The sequence below is a fragment of the Zalophus californianus genome, chromosome 2, assembly GCF_009762305.2.
Source record: "Zalophus californianus isolate mZalCal1 chromosome 2, mZalCal1.pri.v2, whole genome shotgun sequence".
NCBI lineage: Eukaryota > Metazoa > Chordata > Mammalia > Carnivora > Otariidae > Zalophus > Zalophus californianus.
The window spans coordinates 98,012,003-98,036,670 of record NC_045596.1 but is presented as its reverse complement, the minus strand read 5'-3'; the positions used below and the strand labels follow the sequence as shown (position 1 = coordinate 98,036,670).

Here is a 24,668-nt window from a genome sequence, read left to right as displayed (position 1 = left end):
ATAGAAACCTCACTCTAGCTGCAGTGTGAAGAAGGGACTGAAAAAGTTAAAACTCGAAGCAGCAAGACTATCAGACAGACTATTGGAGAAGTCCAGGCATGAGGTGACACATTAAGACAAGATTCCTCAAGACTTTAACACTGGGATATTTTTTTTTTTTTTTAAAGATTTTATTTATTTGAGAGAGAGAATGAGATAGAGAGAGAGAGAGCATGAGACGGGGGAGGGTCAGAGGGAGAAGCAGACTCCCTGCTGAGCAGGGAGCCCGATGTGGGACTCGATCCCGGGACTCCAGGATCATGACCTGAGCTGAAGGCAGTCGCTTAACCAACTGAGCCACCCAGGCGCCCCAACACTGGGATATTTTAAAACACAATTTCCTTGTTGCAGTAATGTCTTGTTGCTTTATTTACTGGCTGAAGACCCAATTTTCAGATAATGTAGAATATATTTATACAGCTAGTTTAGATACAAGGATTATTTTAGCAAAGTATTGCAGCTCTCTTTCAAAGAGTGGAAAATATTGTTGCAATGACTTTTTTTTTCTTTTTAGGTGAACAGTAATGTAATTATCTGAAAGGATACAAAAAGTTCACATATGAAGGGAATGTCTCCTAATTCAGGCTTAAAAATTATAAGCAACGTGGGGCACCTGGGTGGCTCAGTTGTTAAGCGTCTGCCTTCGGTTCAGGTCATGGTCCCAGGGTCCTGGGATCGAGTCCTGCATCGGGCTCCCTGCTACGTGGAAGCCTGCTTCTCCCCTAGCCTGCAGCTCTCCCTGCTTGTGTTCCCTCTCTTGCTGTGTCTCTGTCAAACACAAATGGATAAATCTTTAAAAAAATATATATATAAGCAATGTAAGAGACTGCATTAAAGAGGTAATAAGCGGCACCTGGGTGGCTCAGTCTATTAAGTGGCTGCCTTCAGCTCGGGTCATGGTCCCAGGGTCCTGGGATCGAGCCCCGCATCGGGCTCCCTGCTTTGCGGGAAGCCTGCTTCTCCCTCTCCTGTTCTCCCTGCTTGTGTTCCCTCTCCCGCTGTCTCTCTGTCAAATAAATAAAAATATTAAAAAAAAAGATATAATAACAGGATGCCTAGTTTATCCCAAACTATTTCTCTAGACCAGTGCTGTCTAGCAGAAATACAATGTGAGCCACAAACGTGACTTTAAGTTTTCTAGTAGCCACATTAAAAGATAAAGCCAAACAAGTCGGGGGCACCTGGGTGGCTCAGTTGGTTGAGCGTCTGACTCTTGATTTTGGCTCAGGTCATGATCTTAGGGTTGTGAGATTGAGCCCCAAATCGGGCTCCACGCTCAGTGGGGAGTCTGGTTCAGAGACTCTCCCTCTCCTCCTGCTCATGCGCACTCTCTCTCTCAAATATTTAAATAAAAAAAAAAAACAGGTTGAATTAATTTTAATTATATTTTATTTAGCTTGGTATATCAAAAATATTACTGCAAAATATAAAAATTGGGATACTTATTATCTATGAAGACAATATATTTAGTATTCTTTTTCATGCTAAGTATTCAAAATACATTGTATATTTTATACTTTTAGAACATTTCAGTTCAGACTAACCACATTAGTACTCCAATATCCACATGCAGCTACTGGCTTACAGTACTGGACAGTGGAGCTCCAGATAATTTCTTCAACTCCATTCTAAAGATACATGAAACATTTCAGCAGCACTTTCAAGGATATATTGGCAATTCTTTTTTTTTTCCTTTAAGATTTATTTGAGAGAGAGAGAGCATACGTGGGGAGAGCAAAGCAGGAGGGGCAGAGGGAGGGGGAGAGAGAATCTCAAGCATACTCCACCTTGATCGCAGAGCCCCACTCAGGCCTCAATTTCATGACCTTGAGATCAGGACATGAGCCAAAACCAAGAGTCAGACAGACGCTTAATTGACTGGGCCACCCAGGTGTCCCTTGGCAATTCTTCTCAGAAAGGTGTTAAATCACTTGAGGTTTTACTCTAAAACCTGAGTACATTAATTAGGACTACTGCATTTTTATAATACAGTATCAGTACACAGAAAGTAGAAGTGAGAAGTATTTAAATTTGATTTTTCTCCATGAGTATTACTTTTTACTGTTTCAGGATGTGAAATAATACCAAACTTTATTTAAATTTCGAAATGGAATCCACAAGAGTATATTCTCTGCGAACAGTGTATAAAAAGCCTTCTGAATTTTGAAGATCTGTGATGAGTTAAGGTTGGAAATGGAGAATCAAGGAATCAGAGGAAATTATTAGTATTATAGATCAACAATAGGTGGCTGAATAAGATGAATCATCTTTGTTTCACTGTTCAATTTTTTCAGCTAACATAGTTAAGAAAATTACTTTATATACTGCAAGCCCTATATAGGGGTATCCAGTGTTTGAGCAACTTAGCGCTTCCAGTAATTTTACAGGAGGAAATGGGAGGTTGTATTTAAGTAGGCAGTCACTAGAAAATTCCAAGTTTTGAATACTGACTTCTCTAAATTCACATTCAAGCACAGGTCTTGTATCCAGTCTAATACTTCCAAGTTTTCATAAAAAGAATTAAGGTGAGAGCTGTAACAGTCAGTCAGATGCTAGCACAAAGTAGGTGTGGAGTTGATGAAATCATAGCTGGAATTTTGGCAGATAAAAAGAATGAAGGACTGAGTTTTTGCAAAAGAATGATTGTGGAATCCAAGCCTGGTAAAAAGGTGAGTCATAAGCAGAGTGAGATTGCAATGAAAAAAAAAAATAGTGGGGTCAAAGGATTGAAATTTAATGGGGTTGAAGGAGTGTAGAGCTGTAAAATTGTAAAGACAGGAGGTGGAAAGTAGGAGATGCTTGAAATCAAGACTTCAGAAGTTTGTAGTATTTGGTGAATACCAGGTCTGGGTCTCATGATGGGAGTAGGTGGCTGAAATGGAGACTAGGCTCACTGCAGGTGAGGAAGTTAGGGAATTAAAAGGGCGTTTTGGAAATTAAGTCATTAAGAATGTTTTAAGCAGTGGTAGGGGTTAAGTAAGCGAGGTGCTATATAATCTTAAGTGAGAAAGAGGAAGTAACCAGGAAGTGGGGTGGATCATGTATTCTATGTCAGTAGTTCTCAACTGTGGCCAGTTTGCACCAGAGGGGACACAGGGAAATGTCTGGAGACATTTTTGGTTGCCACAATTGAGGGGTGTATGCATGTGCTTTACTGGCCACCTTGTGAAGAGAGGCCAAGGATGCTTCTAAATATCCTACAATGCACAGAACAGCTTCTCTCTTACAACAAAGATTTATCTGGTTCCATATGTCAATAGTGCTGAGGTTGGGAAACTGCTTTAGGCGGAGGCACCACAATCAAGGTATGTTGGTTGAAAAAACAAGCTGAGAACTATCAATCCAGTAAATATTGTTTCTACTTAAATTGAATAGTTTAAGGGAAAAAGACATTAAAAATATCCATTCATTCATTTACTCAATCAACAAACATAGGCTGCATTTCTACTTAACAGGGCATCGCTATTGTAGGTTTTTAAGATTCATCAGTTAACATAAGATCCCTGTCCTAAGAATTCCTCAAATCAGTGAGATATGATACATGTCTTTCTCTGATTGACTTATTTAGCTCAGCATAATACCCTCTAGTTCCATCCACCTCGTAATCTCAGGAAACAAACTGAGGGTTGCTGGAGTGGTGGGGGGTGGGAGGGATGGGGTGGCTGGGTGATAGACATTGGGGAGGGTATGTGCTATGGTGAGCACTGTGAATTGTGCAAGACTTGAATCACAGATCTATACCTCTGAAACAAATAATGCAATATATGCTAAGAAAAAAAAAAGAAGATAGCAGGAGGGGAAGAATGAAGGGGAGTAAATCGGAGGGGGAGACGAACCATGAGAGACTATGGACTCTGAGAAACAGGGTTCTAGAGGGGAGACGGGTAGGGGAATGGGTTAGCCTGGTGATGGGTATTAAAGAGGGCACGTATCGAATGGAGCACTGGGTGTGATATGCAAACAATGAATCATGGAACACTACATCAAAAACTAATGATGTAATGTATGGTGATTAACATAAAATTTTAAAAAAATCCATGAAAATCTTTATTCTTAATACCTGTGTCTTAGAAGTTTTCTTTATGCATTTTGATAGTTATCTAAATCCTCTAAGATTACATTAGCAATTAAAAAAAAAATCTGGTTTGAAAAAAAAGATCCCTGTCCTTGGATGCCTCTTAAGCAGAGAGAGACAGCTATAAATGTAGATGGTCTGTTAGAAAGTGGTGTTATAGAAGAGAGATTAAGGATATTGGGAGTGCTGGGGAGTGATGGACAAAGGGTAGACTGCAGTTCTAAATCAGGGTCTCACTGGGATGATGTCTGGACAAAGATTTAAGAGATGAGAGAATATGAATATATGTTGCCCAGAAAATATAGTTTTAGTTTGCATTCACTTCACAGGAAAGGGGTAAAGTGGGTTGTGCTAAGGGATACAAAATTAGACCAGCCATGATTTCTGCCCTAAAGGAGCTTCGTGATGAACTAACATCTTGGAAATCCTAGGAAAACGAAGACAGCAAATACAAGACAGTAATTTTGCTCTATACTCTTTGTTCCTGTTTTCATCTTTTGTCATTATCGGAATAACAGGTTAATGATTAGCTGTTATTTTCCACTTGTGCTCCACATTTGCTCCTTCTCAGAAAACAATTACACAGGAACCTGGATTAAGCAGTGAAATGATGAAATGGGTTTGGAGTAAACAACCTAGAGTGGTGGGGTCAGAGAACAGGAAAAGGTAAACTTACAGAAAGGGATAATGTTTAGAAGAAAGGCTTGCAGTATCTCTATTTACCTTCCCTGCTGACAGTTGTTTCCAGCCACTTACTAGCTCTCTGCCTCTCAGGTATGGTAACAGCACAAGGAGCTATGCTGTTCGGGTTGGGGATTATCATACTTTGGTGCCAGAAGAATTTGAAGAAGAAATTGGAGTTCAGCAAATTGTGACTCATCGGGAGTATCGACCTGACAGCAGTGACTATGACATCGCCCTGGTTCGATTAGAAGGACCAGAAGAGCAGTGTGTTAGATTTAGCAGCCATGTTTTGCCCGCCTGTTTGCCACTCCATAGAGAGAGGCCACAGAAAACCGCCTCCAATTGTTACATAACAGGATGGGGAGACACAGGTAATGTAGATAACACGAAGGATAAGTGAGACCTGGGCATGTTCTTGTGTCTGGGACTATCAATACTTTTGGGTGTACAATGGGAATGAAAATCTTAAATGGGTTCAGGCTTAGTTGTTTGGAAATTGTTAAGTGTGTGATGCATGCATGTAATTTGGATTCATATCCTGAGGGTACTGTTGGTTACCATTATTATTAGCACAGATTGACAGAACTCAATTGCCTTATGGGGTAGAGAATCCTGTACTTTCAGTTCCATAGACTAGTAAGGAGACAGAGGAACGGATTTTTCATTTTTAAGACCCTACTCCAACACTTGGGGCCTGGCTCGTTATATTTAAAAAAAATCATTTTTTAAAGATTTTTGTCAGAGAAAAAAAAAAAAAGCAGGAGAAGCAGGAGCCTGATGTGGGCTCGATCCCAGGACCCAGGGATCATGACCTGAGCCGAGGGCAGACGCTTAACCGACTGAGCCACCCACGTGCCGCCCCCCCCACTTTAAAGCTTTTTGTCAGAGTGGCTATATTTTTTAAAAGCTTTCCCAGAGGACTCTGATTTAGCTACACCAGCAAAGGGCCTTGGTGTTTGATGGCCTTGTTTTTTCTGTAATAAAGGCCACTATCAAACTCAATTTTATGGAGAATCTCTAAATATAGAACAGACAAGAGAGCTACTACGAAGTGGAGATCCAACCCACTTTCTCCCCTTCATCCCACCCTCCCAACCCCCAAGCTAGAGCAAGATGTTCATCTTACAGTCTTCTCAGGCAAAACAATTTTCTGGATTGCCTTGCTATAGAAATTAAATCAGTGTACATCAGCTAGTGCTTTGTTCAGGATGGTCCTTGAGAAAGATGTAGGGCTCACCTAGACTGGGTGCTTGATTCACAAATGGCTATTGAATAAGGGATAGGTTGACTGCTCTCCATTAAAAACTATCAACACTGATCATTGTACTCTTGAAAAGAACATCAAATAAGTATTTCTACGTGTGATAATTTCAATGTTTTATTTAGTAAATGTTTGTGTTCATTTCATCACACTGCACAAAATATGGGCTTTATACTTGCATTATTTCATAGCTGCATAAAGGCAGAATATCTGCTATAGATATACTGAAAAGGCATGTAACTGTCCAATCCTGAGATAAACCACAAAGAAAACATTTTCCGGATGATACAATAATCAGATCAGAGTAAATGCCTTCTCTGTACACTATGTGGATCTATGAGGCAAACAGTCTCTGAGAAGGCTTAACTATATCCATTACAACTCATGAGGGAGGGTTCATTTACCTTCCTTTAGACAGAAACAGAAATTAACAGTTAACAGAAATGACAAAGTCAACTTTACACAATGTTTTATTAGGAGTTATTACAATTAATAGGGTACAAGAAAAACAATGGAATTTAGATACAAGAAAAGGCTCATGGAGAATATTATCAATTATACATTTTAGCCACTGAACAATGAGTGGCCTACCAGTATAGAGTACACAAACTTCAAACGCTCAAACTTAGGCCTGTTTGATATATAGTAATGTTTTGCTCCTCCATTCTTACGAAATGCCATGCTTCTACCATGCTATTTAGAGTAGTTCTTGCCATTTTATGTCCTTCTATACCATTTAGTTATCACTCATTTAAACTACACTAGATCACAATAAGGCTTTTATTTTCAAGATTAAAAGTTCATTTAACTGTTAAATGTTTTCTGTAAGGTCTTTAGCTGGCATCTAATTCAGATTATTTGGTCCGACTAGGACGAGCCTATTCAAGAACTCTACAACAAGCAAGCATCCCCCTACTTCCCAAGAGGTTTTGTGAAGAACGTTATAAGGGTCGGTTTACAGGAAGGATGCTCTGTGCTGGGAATCTACATGAACACAAACGTGTTGACAGCTGCCAGGGAGACAGCGGAGGACCGCTCATGTGTGTTCGGGCAGGAGAGAGTTGGGTTGTATATGGGATAACCTCCTGGGGGTATGGCTGTGGAGCCAAGGATTCACCTGGTGTCTATACAAAAGTCTCAGCCTTTGTACCTTGGATAAAAAGTGTCACCAAATTATAATTCTTCATGGAAACCTGAAGAGAAAGTATGTTGGAAAATTTTCAACCTCTACATTAGCACTCAGCCAGAGATGCCAATTTATGGGGATGAGAGCCATGTTTCTGCTTTTGTGTTGTGATTAAATCATGTACACCATTGCTGCTTGAGAAATTTGTGATGTGAACATTCTGTTAGATACCTCAGTGTAGTACTAATTATTCTTGATTAGCATTGTTGAAATTCTTTATTCTCAGCACTCTCCAGAGATTACTGTATATCAATTGTGCAATAAGCCTGTTTTTATTCTTTTGGATTAAGAGTCTATAATTCAATCAATACTCTTTATTACACTTAAGTGATATTGTGTAATTAAGCTCAGATCTTCTTCAAAAGGCTGAGAAATTTCCACATTGACTCTCTATAGCCTTTGACAAGTGAGGAAGTCAAGGCCCAAAAAGTGAAGGAATCCATTATAAACCTAGACTGGAATAGGATCAGTCACAATACATTCCTGAATAAAGCCTTTGTACCATGCACTATGGCAACACATTCTAGTTACCTAGCAAAATTTGGAAAACCTGATAGTAAAGAATGCCTTCAAGTTGTTGGGATATACAACCTAATTTATCCACCTTATTTGTTAACATCCTCTAGCAGTTACTTTCGGCTTGATAAAATTTTTCCTTGGCATCATGCGATTTGCTGTACCATGACTTAAGAGTGCCATCTATTGCAACTTTCTTATAATGACTAAAACGCGTAGATTTCCACTATCCTGTCCCAGCTAATAAAGACACACTATTAAAAAAATGCTTTCTCTGCTTATGTAGTGGGGGAAAAAAGCTCTAAAATATCTTATTTGTTCCAACTGATTTAATTCATACTCCAGCTATGTGCTAGACACTGCATTAAGTGGCTATGCACCTCACTGACAATTTACAAAAGGCTGATAAGATTTTACAGTATCCCTAGCTTTCAAATTGTCGAACAGACCTAGAGGCCAAGGTAAGCCAGTGGGATCTGAACTTCAGAATAGGTGCCCCAGTACTGACAATGTTGTTTTCCCCCTCTACTGCTGTCTAAAGTCAATTTTCTCCTTTGGCTATTTTCCCAACCCAGTAAGGGACAGCTGCTTACTATGGACTCTTTCAGGACATTCTTGATAGCAATGCAAAATCTTTGCCCAAACATAAAAGGCATGCCCCTCAGGCCTTAAGTAGTTTTAAGCAGTTTTTGTATATCCAAGAAAGATTTGCATAAAGACAGGTAAAGAAGTCAGTGTGAACTTTAGGACCAGTTAAGTAAGCCTCTTCAAAGGCTAAATCCACATGAATGGTACTTCGCTACTTTCCCTACTGCATCTACTTGTGTCCTTTTTGTAAATCCTCAGCTTTGCAAAAAAACTGGTGCTAACATAAAGGTGCTTTATAGTTTACTACTTTACAAAACTGCAATGCTTTATCACACATAACATTAAAACTTTTCTAAAAGCTCAAGATTTTTGATAAAGGAAAAACTTTTCAAGCATTTACATCTACAGAGATGAGAGCTACACAGTGCACACCTGCACAAGGGGCTTGAAAAAAATGTGCAATAGAGGAGAAAATTTATCTCTACTGAAACTTCGCACAGGCCACCTTTCTAATTAAACTATAGTGCAGATGCAAGCAACATTTATATTGAATTTTTAATAGACCAGAGGTTGGGACACTTTTAAAACAGCCAACAGGCAGCCTACAGTTTGCTCAAACTTGAATACTTGGTTCATAATATGTCTTTATTATAGCTCTTGTTAAGCGTTAAGTGTGAATTTTAAATGACACAAGTGTTCAGTGCACATTTGTGTGAATAAAGTACATAGTTGTTCATCTTGTATAGTAGCCTTAATCTTTTGTGTGGTAACTGTGCTGTCCCTTATGGGTACCCGCCTTTAATGTTGTTTCCCTCCAAATACTGTAGTACCTTACACCAATAATCATCATTCATACTACTTCCATACTACCTCTTACCAGAAAAAGTAGTCTGTTACTTATTATTTGTCGTAATAAATACCTTTCCACTTCCTTTTTAGAGAACCTGGATTCTCCAAATGAATCAAGCATTTAATTACAGCAAGCAAGGAAGTGCTCACTTATTCTCTACTTAAACGCCAGTTAAGCAAAAACATCAGACCTATATTGAAAACACCACACTGATAGTTTCCAGAACATTATTTGCACTCAATACCCGAGCTATTGAGATTTAAGATCACCTTTTGGCAGTACACCACAGGTTTCTAAACAAACAGGACTTCACCCATATCACCTTAATTTCTTGATTATCTGCAAGAGAAGAAAACCACCTTTATAAAACTCTTATCTGTGTACTCACACCACTGTTGAGATCTTAGCAACTACTTGTTACTTTCTGTTTAGCTGGCTATTAACCTCTTTCAAATTACAAAGTTAACAGCAAGAAGGGGCCAATTCTGGCCTTCCAATTCCTTAGCAGGAAGGGTTTCAGAACTACGAAGGGTTTCACTAACTACGAAATACGAATAAAAAGGAACCTACCACGTCATGTTTTCTATCATCCATCGGACAGTTGGTTCAGCCTCCTGGAAACATTTCAACAATAGTTAGATGTGTGCCCAACAACCCAGCACCCTCCAGGTTTTCCAAAGTGAATGTTACTTGTGCAAGTCAGAATCTGATACCAATTAAATGGTGACAGCTTTGCCAATAAACAAGAATATGCTCTTCCATGGCTAGGAAGGGAGACTGCCACAGCTGACAGGTCCCAAAGATACATGGAGATTCACAATCCCAGAGCAGATGAGCATGCACAACCACAGACACTACTCACCTTCCGGATCTAAATGGGGGAGTTTCAGGATGCGGTGTTACTATTTAACAGTGGCGGAGTAGATTCAAGATGGCTACTTGACACCGACAGCGGGTTTCGCGACCTTTGCCCGAGGGCCCACGACCCGGGCGCGCTCGGCTTCAGGCTCGCCACCCAGGGCTGCACGTGGCCGCCTCGTGACCTCAGGAACACCTAAGGCCCCTCAGGTTTTCCAACCAAGAGGTTTTCAAAGCGGACGTGGACATACCACTACAAGTCTCTTGAAACCCCTGCATTTTAACTAAGCCGGAAAGTTCTGCCCCAATTACCACCTTAGTGCACAAAACGCGACAGCGTACCTTAATCTCAGAGCCTAAAACCCGACGCTTCCCGGATGTAAAAGGCCGCGTCCCTCGGCGCACGCTCTCTTATAGGGCTGGTGACGCTATTCCGGGGAAGCGCCGCGAGGGGCGGGGCCCACGCGATTTTTCCTCCGCTCTGCCCTTCACGGCGCCTCCACGGTTCCACCCCTTCGTGATGGCCCCTCCCACCTCTCAGAGTTTGCTCCACCTCCCCCGCCCATCCAGGGGACGGGGCTGCTCACCAACCCTTTGATTCTGACGCGCGCGCCTCCAGGGGCGGCAGAAAGTTCTCGCGATACTAGGGAATACTGATGCTCGTGGTCTCCGGCCGACTGGGAAGGTGAAGTTTTTGTTTCCTGGTTACTTTAGGGTAGTTAACTTTCGAGGTTGCCATAGTTACTGAAACACCGAGCTATATAGTTCTCCGCTTCTAAACCTTTAGGTAGGTTAATATATATGGAACTAGCTGATTTTTTGTCTATTAGTGAACTATCCGGGACTCCCGTCTTCCGCTGGAATTGCTGTTTCTGAAGCTCAGGTGTCAGTGATCTGCAGTCATTTAAATTTTTTTTTTTCTGGTCTAATCTCTTAGGAGTATTTACACTCATTACTGAAAGCCTCGCCGAAAGATTCTGTAAACACAAGTTTAGAAAAAGCAAAGGACATTAGCCGGAAGAGCGTACGGCCGACCCATTTACGTGTGTTTCTGAACATGGCCCGCGTTGCAGACTGACCCAGTGTCGTTTTTACATATCTGGCCGCAGCTGGGCTCCGCCGACTCCTGAAAACGGGCGCCTAGGTCTTAACCTCCCTGCTGTACCTTCGAGGGTTTAAATAAAGAAATAATAGAGCTACCCCTTGTAAAATGGAATTAAAAATGTTTAGGAATACTTTTAGTCCTAGACATGTGCTTATTAACTGCCATTACATTTATTTTCTATTTTCCCTTGTCCTCTCAGATGAAGCAAAAGGGAGGTTCGAGGCAACGTTTTTACTTAGTAGTGGACCATTTGGGAAGATATGTCGCCGCAGTTGCTGTCAGGAAAAATGGTATCAGGAGGCCTGGTGAATAAAGTGCCACAGTAGAGATCTACAGAATCTTCATGAAATCCCTGCATACTGTTCAGGGGGAAATAATTAGTAAGAGCAAAAATTGCTATTACGGTTAGCGTCGGAATGACAAGTTTATAGGAAATAAATTTTAACTTGAAAGAACTAAAGTTTCTGAGGCTCACCTTCTCTCACCCTTTCTTTTTCTTCATCTTACTCCATCTCACTAATGAACGGAAGATACTATTCAATAACAAAGTTTAAATACCAAATCACAGTGGAGAGTTTTGCCAAATTAGATTTCATTTAGAATCTCTTGCAAAGGCTGTCCTAACAAAATGTCACAGATTGGGTGGCTTCAACAACGGATTTTTCACAATTCTGGAGACAAAACTCTGAGATCAAGGTGTCCACAGGTTTGTTTTTAGACCTTCTGTGGCCTGTAGATGGCCCTCTCATCCCTGTATCTTCACATCCTTTACCCTCTAGCTTCTGTATCCCAATCTCTTCTTAAAAGAACACAGTTATTTTAGATTAGGGCCTTGCTTATGACCTCATTTAACCTTAATTGCCACTTTAAAGATCTTGTCTCCAAATACTGTCTTATTCTGAGGTATGGGCAGTTAGGACTTCAACGTGGGGATGCATATATCTTTTTTGATTTAGTGTTTTTGTTTTCTTCAGATAAATACCCAGAAGTGGAATTGCTGGATCATATGTAATTCTATTTTTAATTTTTTGAGGAACCTTCATACTGAGGTTCCTCCATACTTTTCCAAGCGGCTGGATGAATTTACATTCTCATCAACAGAAAACAGGGTATTTGCTCCACATTCTCGCTAACCCTTGTTATTTCTTGTTTTTGTTTTTTGTTTTTTTAATACTAGCCATTCTGATTGGGGTGAGATGATATCTCATTGTGATTTTGATTTACATTTCCCTGATTATTAGTGATGTTGAGGATCTTTTCATGTGTCTGTTGGCCATCTTTATGTCTTCATTGGAAAAATGTCTAGGGGCTCCTAGGTGGCTCATTTGGTTAAGAGTCTGCCTTCACTCAGGTCATGATTTCAGGGTCCTGGGATTGAGCCCCACGTCGGGCTCCCTGCTGAGCACGGAGTTTGCTTTTCCTCCTCCCTCTGCTCTTCCCCCTGCTTGTGCTCTCTCACTTGCACACGCTCTCTCTCAATTAAAAAAAAAAAAAAGTCTGTTTACATCCCCTGCCCATTTTTTAATTGGGTTGTTTAGTATTTTGCTGTTGAGTTGTATGAGTTGTTTATATATTTTGGATATTAACCCATTATTAGATATATGATTTACAAATAGTTTTTCCCATTCGGTAGGTTGACTTTTCATTTTGTTGAAAATTTCCTTTGCTCTGAAGAAGCTTTTTAGTTTGATGTAGTCCCACTTGCTTATTTTTAGAGTCAGATCCAAGGAATCATCACCAAGATCAATGTCAAGGAGCCTACCGCCTATGTTTTTCCCTAGGAATTTTATGGTTTCAGGCTTACATTCAAGTCTTTAATCCATTTTGAGTTCATTTGTGTGTGGTGTAAGACAATAGTCCAGTTTCATTCTTTTGCATGTGGCTGTCAAGTTTTTGTAGCACTATTTATTGAAGAGACTGTCCTTTCCCATTGTATATTCTTGGCTCCTTTGTTGTAAATTAATTGACCATATATGCATGGATTTATTTTTGGGCTCTCTATTCTGTTCCATTGATCAATGTGTCTGTTTTGTTTATTTTATTTTTTAAAGATTTTATTTATTTGAGAGAGCGAGAATGAGAGAGAGAGAGAGAGAGCACATGAGAGGGGCAGATCTCCTTGAGAAGGTGCCGTTAGGTCAAAAAGACCTGAAGAAGGTGAAGGAATAAAACATGCTGGTACCTGGGAGAAGAATATATATATATATATTTAAGGATTTATTTTATTTATTTATTTTATTTAATTTATTTTTTTATTCTTGATGTAGTGTCCCATGATTCATTGTTTGTGCATAACACCCAGTGCTCCATGCAGAATGTGTCCTCTTTAATACCCATCACCAGGCTAACCCATCCCCCCACCCTCCTCCCCTCTAGAACCCTCAGTTTGTTTTTCAGAGTCCATCATCTCTCATGGTTCATCTCCCTCTCCAACTTACTCCCCTGAGATTAAGAATTCCTCATATCAGTGAGGTCATATGATACATGTCTTTCTCTGATTGATTTATTTCACTCAGCATAACGCCCTCCAGTTCCATCCACGTCGTTGCAAATGGCAAGATCTCATTCCTTTGGATGGCTGCATAATAGTCCATTGTGTATATATACCACCTCTTCTTTATCCATTCATTTGTCAATGGACATCTTGGCTCTTTCCACGGTTTGGCTATTGTGGACATTGCTGCTATAAACATTGGGGTGCACATACCCCTTTGGATCCCTACATTTGTATCTTTGTGGTAAATACCCAGTAGTGCAATTGCTGGATTGTATGGTAGCTCTATTTTCAACTGTTTGAGGAACCTCCATACTGTTTTCCAGAGTGGTTGCACCAGCTTGCATTCCCACCAACAGTGTAGGAGGGTTCCCCTTTCTCCGCATCCCCGCCAACATCTGTCATTTCCTGGCTTGTTAATTTTAGCCATTCTGACTGGTGTGAGGTGGTATCTCATTGAGGTTTTGATTTGGATTTCCCTGATGGCGAGCGATGTGGAGCACTTTTTCATGTGTCTGTTGGCCATTTGGATGTCTTCTTTGGAAAAATGTCTGTTCATGTCTTCTGCCCCCTTCTTGATTGGATTATTTGTTCTTTGGGTGTTGAGTTTGATAAGTTCTTTGTAGATTTTGGATACTAGCCCTTTATCTGATATGTCATTTGCAAATATTTTCTCCCATTCTGTCGGTTGTCTTTTGGTTTTGTGGGCTGTTTCTTTTGCTGTGCAAAAGCTATTTATCTTGATGAAATCCCAGTAGTTCATTTTTGCCCTTGCTTCCGTTGCCTTTGGTGATGTTTCTAGGAAGATGTTGCTGCGGCTGAGGTCGAAGAGGTTGCTACCTGTGTTCTCCTTTAGGATTTTGATGGACTCCTGTCTCACGTTTAGGTCTTTCAATCATTTGGCGTCTATTTTTGTGTGTGGTGTAAGGAAATGGTCCAGTTTCATTCTTCTGCATGTGGCTGTCCAATTTTCCCAACACCATTTGTTGAAGAGACTGTCTTTTTTCCATTGGACATTCTTTCCTGCTTTGTCAAAGATTAGTTGACCATAGAGTTGAGGGTCCATTTCTGGGCTCTCTATTCTGTTCCATTGATCTATGTGTCTGTTTTTGTGCCAGTACCCTACTGTCTTGATGATGACAGCTTTGTAATAGAGCTTGAAGTCCAGAATCGTGATGCCACCAGCTTTGCTTTTCTTTTTCAACATTCCTCTGGCTATCTGGGGTCTTTTCTGGTTCCATACAAATGTTAGGATTATTTGTTCCGTTTCTTTGAAAAAAGTGGATGGTATTTTGACGGGGATTGCATTGAATGTGTAGATTGCTCTAGGTAGCATTGACATCTTCACAATGTTTGTTCTTCCAATCCATGAGCATGGAACGTTTTTCCATTTCTTTGTGTCTTCTTCAATTTCTTTCATGAGTATTTTATAGTTTTCTGAGTGCAGATCCTTTGCCTCTTTGGTTAAATTTATTCCTAGGTATCTTACGGTTTTGGGTGCAATCGTAAATGGGATTGACTCCTTGATTTGTCTCTCTTCTGTCTTGTTGTTGGTGTATAGGAATGCCACTGATTTCTGTGCATTGATTTTATATCCTGCTACTTTACTGAATTCCTGTATGAGTTCTAGCAGTTTTGGGGTGAAGTTTGGGTTTTCCACATACAGTATCATATCATCTGCAAAGAGTGAGAGTTTGACTTCCTCTTTGCTGATTTGGATGCCTTTGATTTCTTTTTGTTGTCTGATTGCTGTGGCTAGGACTTCTAATACTATGTCGAATAGCAGTGGTGATAGTGGACATCCCTGCCGTGTTCCTGACCTTAGGGGAAAAGCTCTCAGCTTTTCCCCATTGAGAATGATATTTGCTGTAGGTTTTTCATAGATGGCTTTTATGATATTGAGGTATGTACCCTCTATCCCTATACTCTGAAGAGTTTTGATCAAGAAAGGATGCTGTACTTTGTCAAATGCTTTTTCTGCATCTATTGAGAGGATCATATGATTCTTGTTCTTTCTTTTGTTAATGTATTGTATCACGTTAATTGATTTGCAGATGTTGAACCAACCTTGCAGCCCAGGGATAAATCCCACTTGGTCGTGGTGAATAATCCTTTTAATGTACTGTTGGGTCCTATTGACTAGTATTTTGGTGAGAATTTTTGCATCCATGTTCATCAAGGATATTGGTCTGTAATTCTCCTTTTTGATGGGGTCTTTGTCTGGTTTTGGGATCAAGGTAATGGTGGCCTCATAAAATGAGTTTGGAAGTTTTCCTTCCATTTCTATTTTTTGGAACAGTTTCAGGACAATAGGTATTAATTCTTCTTTAAATGTCTGATAGAATTCCCCTGGGAAGCCATCTGGCCCTGGGCTTTTATTTGTTAGGAGATTTTTGATGACTGCTTCAATTTCCTTAGTGGTTATAGGTCTGTTCAAGTTTTCTATTTCTTCCTGGTTCAATTTTGGTAGTTGATACATCTCTAGGAATGCACCCATTTCTTCCAGGTTATCTAATTTGCTGGCATAGAGTTGCTCATAATATGTTCTTATAATTGTTTGTATTTCTTTGGTGTTGGTTGTGATCTCTCCTCTTTCATTCATGATTTTGTTGATTTGGGTCATTTCTCTTTTCTTTTTGATAAGTCTGGCCAGGGGTTTATCAATCTTGTTAATTCTTTCAAAGAACCAGCTCCTAGTTTCGTTGATCTGTTCTACTGTTCTTTTGGTTTCTATTTCATTGATTTCTGCTCTGATCTTTATTATTTCTCTTCTCCTGCTGGGTTTAGGCTTTATTTGCTGTTCTTTCTCTAGCTCCTTTAGGTGTAGGGTTAGGTTGTATATTTGAGACCTTTCTTGTTTCTTGAGAAAGGCTTGTATTGCTATATACTTTCCTGTCAGGACTGCCTTTGCTGTATCCCAAAGATTTTGAACAGTTGTGTTTTCATTTTCATTGGTTTCCATGAATTTTTTTAATTCTTTAATTTCCTGGTTGACCCATTCATTCTTTAGTAGGATGCTCTTTATCCTCCATGTATTTGAGTTCTTTCCGACTTTCCTCTTGTGATTGAGTTCTAGTTTCAAAGCATTGTGGTCTGAAAATATGCAGGGAATAATCCCAATCTTTTGGTACCGGTTGAGACCTGATTTGTGACCTAGGATGTGATCAATTCTGGAGAATGTTCCATGGGCACTAGAGAAGAATGTGTATTCCGTTGCTTTGGGATGGAATGTTCTGAATATGTCTGTGAAGTCTATTTGGTCCAGTGTGTCATTCAAAGTCTTTATTTCCTTGTTGATCTTTTGCTTAGATGATCTGTCCATTTCAGTCAGGGGGTTGTTAAAGTCCCCCACTATTATTGTATTGTTGTCATTCTGTTTCTTTGCTTTTGTTATTAATTGCCTTATATAATTGGCTGCTCCCATGTTAGGGGCATAGATATTTACAATTGTTAGATCTTCTTGTTGGATAGACCCTTTAAGTAGGATATAGTGTCCTTCCTCATCTCTTATTACAGTCTTTGTTTTAAAATCTAATTTGTCTGATATAAGGATTGCCACCCCAGCTTTCTTTTGGTGTCCATTAGCATGGTAAATGGTTTTCCACCCCCTCACTTTCAATCTGGGGGTGTCTTTGGGTCTAAAATGAGTCTCTTGCAGACAGCATATTGATGGGTCTTGTTTTTTAATCCAATCTGATAGCCTGCGTCTTTTGATTGGGGCATTTAGCCCATTTATATTCAGGGTAACTATTGAAAGGTATGATTTTAGTGCCATTGTATTGCCTGTAAGGTGACTGTTACTGTGTATTGTCTCTGTTCCTTTCTGATCTATGCTGCTTTTAGGCTCTCTCTTTGCTTAGAGGACCCCTTTCAATATTTCTTGGAGGGCTGGTTTCGTGTTTGCAAATTCCTTTAGTTTTTGTTTGTCCTGGAAGCTTTTTATCTCTCCTTCAATTTTCAATGAGAGCCTAGCTGGATATAGTATTCTTGGATGCATATTTTTCTCGTTTAGTGCTCTGAAGATATCATGCCAGTCCTTTCTGGCCTGCCAGGTCTCTGTGGATAGGTTTGTTGCCAATCTAATATTTCTACCATTGTAGGTTACATATCTCTTCTCCCGAGCTGCTTTCAGGATTTTCTCTTTGTCTCTGAGACTTGTAAGTTTTACTATTAGATGTTGGGGTGTTGACCTATTTTTATTGATTTTGAGAGGGGTTCTCTGTGCCTCCTGGATTTTGATGCCTGTTTCCTTCCTCACAGTAGGGAAGTTCTCTGCTATTATTTGCTCCAATATACCTTCTGCCCCTCTCTCTCTTTCTTCTTCTTCTGGGATCCCAATTATTCTAATGTTGTTTCGTCTTATCGTATTGCTTATCTCTCGAATTCTGCCCTCGTGATCCTGTAGTTGTTTCTCTCTCTTTTTCTCAGCCTCTTTATTTTCTATCATTTGGTCTTCTGTATCGCTGATTCTCTTTTCTGCCTCATTTACCCTAGCAATTAGTGCCCCCATTTTTGATTGCACCTCATTAATAGCCTTTTTGATTTTGACTTGGTTAGATTTTAGTTCTTTTATTTCTCCAGAAAGGGTTTCTCCAATAACTTCCATGCTTTTTTCAAGCGCAGCTAGTATCTTTAAAGTCATGATTCTGAACTCTAGGTCTGACATCGTACTAATGTCCGTATTGAGTAGGTCCCTGGCTGACGGTACTATCTCTTGTTCTTTTTGCTGAGGTGATTTTTTTTGTCTTGTCATTTTGTCCAGAGGAGAATAGATCAATGAGAGAACAAAATGCTAACAGGTTAACAACGTCCCCAGCAAATATACTCTATACAAATCAGAAAAGACCTGAGGGGCGCCTGGGTGGCTCAGTCAGTTAAGCCACTGCCTTCGGCTCAGGTCATGGTCCTGGAGTCCCGGGATCGAGTCCCGCATCGGGCTCCCTGCTCGGCGGGGAGTCTGCTTCTCCCTCTGACCCTCTTCCCTCTCGTGCTCTCTATCTCTCTCATTCTCTCTCTAATAAATAAATAAAATCTTTAAAAAAAAAAAAAAGAAAAGACCTGAAACGAGGGGAAAAGAAAGGGAAAGAAAGAGAAAAGAAAGAAAAAGAAAAAGAAAAAGATAAAAACAAAAACAGAACAATACAAAAAAACCCGAATATGATCAAATATGATCAGGCTAGTGCATAGATCAGTGCCACACACTAGATTTTGGGCGTATTTTGGTCTGTTAGAAAAAAGTGCATCCTAAAATTTTAAAGGAAGAAAGACTTATATATGTACAAAATAAGGGTTGATACAATGAAGGGATGGAAGATGACTGTAAAGATGAAAATTATAAAAGATTTTATAAAAGGAATTGATATGATAAGAAGTTGTTTGAAAAAAGAAGATTTTTAAAAAAAAGGGATAGAATGTGATCAGGCAGGAGACTAGATCAAAGCCATACACTAGTGATTTAGGGTATATTTTGATCTGTTAGAAGAAACTGTATCTCAAAATTTTAAAGAGAGAACAACTTATGTATATATGCCAGAAATAAGGGTATCTACTATGAGGGGATAAAATATGACTCTAAAAATGAAAAATAAAAAATGTTTTTTTAAAAAAAGGGATTGATAAGATGTTGGTTGAAAAAGGGAAAAAGAAAAATTAAAAAAAAAACAGTTTTAAAAAATTAACTTTGAAAAACTAATGAATCATGGTAAAAAAAAGCCACGAATTCTATGTGCAGTGTTCCCCTAGCGCTGGAGTTTTCCCGTTCTCCTTGATCGGTAAACTTGGTCTTGGCTTGCTGGCTGTTCGTGCTGATCTTCTGGGGGAGGGGCCTGTTGCCGTGGTTCCCAAATGTCTTTGCTGAGGTGGAATTACCCCACCCTTGTCGGTCCGGGCTAAGCAAGCTGCTCAGGTTTGCTCTCAGGAGCTTTTGTTCCCTGCAAGCTCTTGGTACAGCTTTGGAGGACCAGAGTGAAAATGGTGGCCTCCCAATCTCCACCTGGAGGAGCTGAGAATTTGGGGTCCCGCTCCTCAGTGCACCCCCAGAGAAAAGCAGTCACTCCCGTCTCCCTGGTCTCCGGCCGCACTCCGTGCTCACCCGGACTGTGACCGAGCATTTCTATCTCTGGCACCCGACCCCGTGTGGAGTCTCCAAACCTGGCAGATCCCTGCGGTGCGCTCCCGCGCCACTCCTCCTGGGGGATGGAGGGGAGTCTCCCCAGATCTGCCACTTGTTGGGTCCCTGCTGGAGGAGCAGTGGCCTGACTGGGCTGCAGATCACAGTTTATGGCAACCCCAAGCTGAGAGCCCGCGCCTCGGCTCCGTCTCTGCAGTCGGCTTCCCTGCTCCAATACCTGGGAGCTCTGCCGCACTCAGGCACCCCCGGTTTTTATGTGACCCTGAGGGTCCTGAGACCACACTGTCCCGCGAGGGTTCCAACCCCCGCTTAGCCACTGGAGCGACGTCCCTCAGCGGAGCCGGCTTCTAAAAGTTCTGATTTTGTGCTCTGTGGCTCTATCACTTGCCAGAAGTGGCCTACGGAGGCCCCCTCCCCCACCGTCTATCCTCCCGAATCGCCTCGGATTCACTTCTCTGCACGTCCTACCTTCCAGTAAGTGGTCGCTTCTCTGTTCAGAGAGTTGTTGCTACTCTCCTCTTCGATCTCCTGTTGAGTTCGTAGGTGTTCAGAGTGGTTTGATCCCTATTCAGCTGAATTCCTGAGACCAGACGAAATCCAGGTCTCCTACTCCTCCGCCATCTTGCTCCGCCCCCCCCCCCGGATTTATTTATTTTAGAGCATGAGTGGGGGAAGGGGCAGAGGGAAAGAGAGAATCTCAAGCAGACTCTGAGCTGAGCATGAAGCCTGATGTGGAGCTCAATCCCACCCATCCTAAGATCACCACTTGAGCCAAAACCAAGATTCGGACACTCAACCAACTGAGCCACAGGTGCCCTGGAAGAAGAATATTCTAAGTATCCTGTGCCTCCTGAGTGGCACCATACCTGCTGTGGTAGACAGCCTGTTATAAGGCTCTCAACGATCGCCACATTGTGTTACTCCCTCTTTTATGTAATTCCCTTCCCTTGAGTGGCAAAGTGATGAGATGTCACTTCTGAGATTATGTTATAAAAGACTGACTTCTTTCTTGCTGCCATTCCTTCCCTTGTCTTTTTGGATTTGAATTGCTTGCTCTGATGAAGCAAGCTGCTATATTGGAGAGGCCTATGTGGCAAGGAACAGGGAGTGGTCTCTGGCCAACATCCAGTAAGGAACCGAGGCTGTCAGACCAATAGCCCCTGAGGAACTGAATCTTGTCAACAACCATGTAAGTGAGATTGGAAGTGGATCTATAACCATTTGAGCTTTGAGATAACTACAGCCCCAGACGTTGATTACAGTGCAGTTCTGTGAGACACTGAAGCAGAGAATCCAGCTAAACCAGATAATGTTGTTTTAAAGTGAGTACATTTAGGAATAGTTTGTTATTCAGCAATTAATAACTCATATACATGGCATGTTCAAGGAACAAAAATGAGACTGACTGGAGTGGGGTAACCAACGAGCAAGTGAAGTTAGAAAGATTATAGGTTTCCTAGGGCCTTATGAGGCATTAAATGATTTTTAGTTTTTGTTTGTTTTTTTGGAGTGAACTTGGTAGCTTTTGGAGAGTTTTGAATAGAGGAGGGACATTTACATGTTAGGATTTACATATTTTTTTCTCAAAGCTCTATTGAGAAGACACAGTGGGATAGGGTTTGAGCAGGGAAACCAGTTAGGCTAGTGCAATGATACAGATGAGAGAATGGTGATGAGGGAGAGTGATCCCAGTAGAGGAAATAAATGATTCAGTTCTGGATATATTTTATAATAGGGTTGACAGAATTTGATGATTGGTATAGATTGTAAGAGAAATGGATATAGAATATGAGAAAAATAGCTCAAAGGTTTTTTTGAATATTTGCTAAGATGGGGATGACTTCAGGAATGGATTTTGGGGAAGTAATACTCAGGAGTACAGTTTTGTACATGTTAAGTTTGAGATATCTTTTAGACATCTAAATAGAATTTTGGAGTAGGGAATTTAATATATGAATGTGGAGATCTGGGGAGAGGTCTGGGCTGGGAGCTGTCAAAGTGTAAAAGGCACTTAAAGCCATGAGATTGGATGCTGATAACACAGGATTAAAGGATAGATAGAAAATAAGATCAAAGACTGAGCCCTTGTGTATTCTAAAATTTATCTACTGGGAAAAGTAGCAGGAATCAGCAAAGGATATTGAGAAGTGAGGTAAGGAGAGCCATTGGAGTGTGGTATCCTGAAAGTCAAGAAGGAAGTTTTTCAAATAAGATAGAGTGATCAACTGTTCATGGTATAAGTAAGATGGAAGTTGAGAAATCACCATTGGATTTAGCAATATGGAGGTCATTTGGGACCTTGTTGAGAACAGCTCCATAGAGAATGGGAAGAGAATTGGAGACCATGGATTTGGGTAACCCATTTGCAGAGTTATGCTAGAAAAGGGAAAAGAAATGGGGCAGTATCTGGAGAGGGATGTGGGATCAAGAGTGGATTATTTTTTTTTCTGGAGTTGTCACAATCCCAGATTTCAAGATATACTACCAAGCTATAGTAATCAGAACAGTATGGTACTAGCACACTAAGAGACATAGATTATTAGGACAGAACAGAGCTCAGAAATAAACTCACACTTTTATGGTCAATTAATCTTAGACAAAGGAGGCAAGGTATACAATGGGAAAAAGACAGTCTTTTCAGTAAATGGTGCTGGGAATACTGGACAACTTTCTTACACCATAAACAAAAATAAATTCAAATCGATTAAAGACCTAAATGTGAGAGCTGAAACCATAAAACTCCTAGAAGAAAACATAGACGGTAATTCTTTTGACCATAGAAACACTTTTCTAAATATGTCTCCTCAGGCAAGGGCAACAAAAGCAAAATTAAAGTATTGGGACTATACCAAAATAAGCTTTTGCACAGTGAAGGAAACCACCAACAAAACAAAAAGGCAACCCACTGAATAGGAAAAGATATTTGCAAATAATATATCTGAATAGGGTAAGTATCCAAAATATGTAAAGAATTTATACAATTCAATGCCAAAAAAAAAAAACGAAACAAACAAACCCAGGTAATCCCATAAAAAATGGGCAGAGGACCTGAATAGACATTTGTCCAAAGAAGACATACAGATGGCCAACAGACACACGAAGAGATACTCAACATCACTAATCATTAAAGTCACAATGATACATCACCTTACACCTGTCAGAATGGCTAAAATAAAAAATGCAAGAAATAACAAGTGTTGGTGAAGTTGTGGAGAAAAAGGAACCCTCGTTGGTGGAAGGCAAATTGGTGCAGCCATTGTGGAAAACAGTATGGAAATTCCTCAAAAAATTAAAAATGGAATTACCATATGATCTAGTAATTCCACTACTGGGCATTAACCTATAGGAAATAAAAACACTAATTCAAAAAGATAATATGCACCCCTGTTTATTGCAGCAGTATTTACAATAGCTAAAATATGAAAAACAACCCAAGGGTTTATCAACAGATGAATGGTTAAAGAAAAGGTGGTATAAATATACAATGGAGTGTTACTCAGCCATAAAAGAATAAAATCTTGCCATTAACAACAACATGGGTGGGTCTGCAGGGTATACTACTAAGTGCAATGAGTCAGACAGAGCAAGACAAAAACCATTTGATTTCAATCATATGTGGAGTTTAAGAAACAAAACAAGTAAACAAAGAAAAAAGACAAACCAAAAAACAGACTCTTAAATAGGGAAGACAAACTGGTGGTTGCCAGAAGGGATGTTGGTGGGGGGATGATGAAATAAATAAAGGGGATTATGAGTACACTTATCTTGATGAGTACTGAGAAATGTATAGAATAGTTTAATCATTATATTGTATACCTGAAACTAATAAAACATTGTATGTTAATTATATTTGAATTTTAAACAAAGAAACTAGTGGATTATTTCTTAAGCATGGGAGAATGCAAAGCATGTTTGTATTCTGATGGGAAAGATCCAGTGGAAATGGACAATTGGTGGTGTAGGAGAGTTTTGGTGAATTTCTTATGCAATTGCTTGTGGGATCTTACGAACAAAGTAGGATTTGGCCTATGATGGTGGTTCAAGCAGTTCATCTACAGAAACAGGAGTATATGGGCATAGATGCTGGTAGGTGAGTAATGTGGTGGTGTGAACTTTTGAATATTCTCTTTTATTAATATCCCCACAGTAATAGAAAGTTAAGGTCATCAACTGAGAAGTTGCGGGGAGGGAGTGTTGGATATTTGAGGAGAGCGGAGAAGGTATGTATGGATAGGAGATAGTGTGAGTAGACTAGGAAATGTAGGATTCCTGGGCCACATTCAGGAGCCACTTGAGTTCTCATAATGAATTTAAGTTCGTTTAAATTAAAATATTAGCGTGATTGTATATTTTCTCCACACCAAGCTTGGCTGCATAGGTGTAGGTATAAAGCTGATGAAGAGTTGGAACTAACTAAGGTTGAGGTTTGCCAAGAAGGTAAACAAGGTGAGCAGTAGGAAGGGGAATGTATGTAGGGAGGGGTCATGTTGATTTGCCATGGAATTTAAGCTAGATAAGGAGCCATGATAACAAATTAAAGTAGTGGGGACACTGAAAATGTGAGTCAGATTAATGAATTTTGAGGTAATGGTGGGTCAAAGGAATTTCGGAGCTTGGGTACTAGAGTAAATGACTCCATGAAACATCTATAATGTATATATTTATTGGGAAGTTTAGCAAGCAACATACTGAGCCCTTTATTGTTTAACATGACCAGTTGTGGAGTTGCCCAGTTGTTCTCTGATCTTAAATTGGCCTTCATCACCTCAAGAGTGATTGCTTAGCTTGATTGTAGAAACGCACATGTCAGTGAGAAGTTCTACATATATTTCATTAAATATCTAAAATCTCAAAAGCCCAACTTGTTCTTTCTTCCTTTCAT

At 40.1% G+C, this 24,668-nt stretch overlaps 1 protein-coding gene, 1 long non-coding RNA gene and 1 other non-coding gene across 4 annotated transcripts in view; 1 reads left to right on the top strand and 2 right to left on the bottom strand.

Annotated features, from left to right (window-relative positions):
* Window positions 1-7,274, top strand: part of PRSS12 (serine protease 12) — a 71,217-nt gene extending 63,943 nt beyond the window's left edge. Inside the window, exons 12-13 of one of the 2 annotated variants that reach the window (XM_027599335.2) lie at window positions 4,889-5,169; window positions 6,931-7,274. In XM_027599335.2, the coding sequence (XP_027455136.1) occupies window positions 4,889-5,169; window positions 6,931-7,238 (589 nt within the window). In that variant the 3' untranslated portion in view covers window positions 7,239-7,274. The remainder of the gene's footprint in view (window positions 1-4,888; window positions 5,170-6,930) is intronic. The other variant, XM_027599336.2, reaches the window with a different exon arrangement.
* Window positions 7,275-9,396: 2,122 nt separating this feature from the next.
* Window positions 9,397-10,432, bottom strand: LOC113924952. The gene is made up of 3 exons (XR_003520861.1): window positions 10,062-10,432; window positions 9,770-9,813; window positions 9,397-9,538 (listed from the first exon to the last, which is right to left on the bottom strand). It is a non-coding gene; the product is annotated as an uncharacterized LOC113924952 (long non-coding RNA).
* Window positions 9,881-10,011, bottom strand: LOC113926123. Its single transcript, XR_003521198.1, has one exon. It is a non-coding gene; the product is annotated as a small nucleolar RNA SNORA24 (small nucleolar RNA).
* Window positions 10,433-24,668: the final 14,236 nt, after the last annotated feature.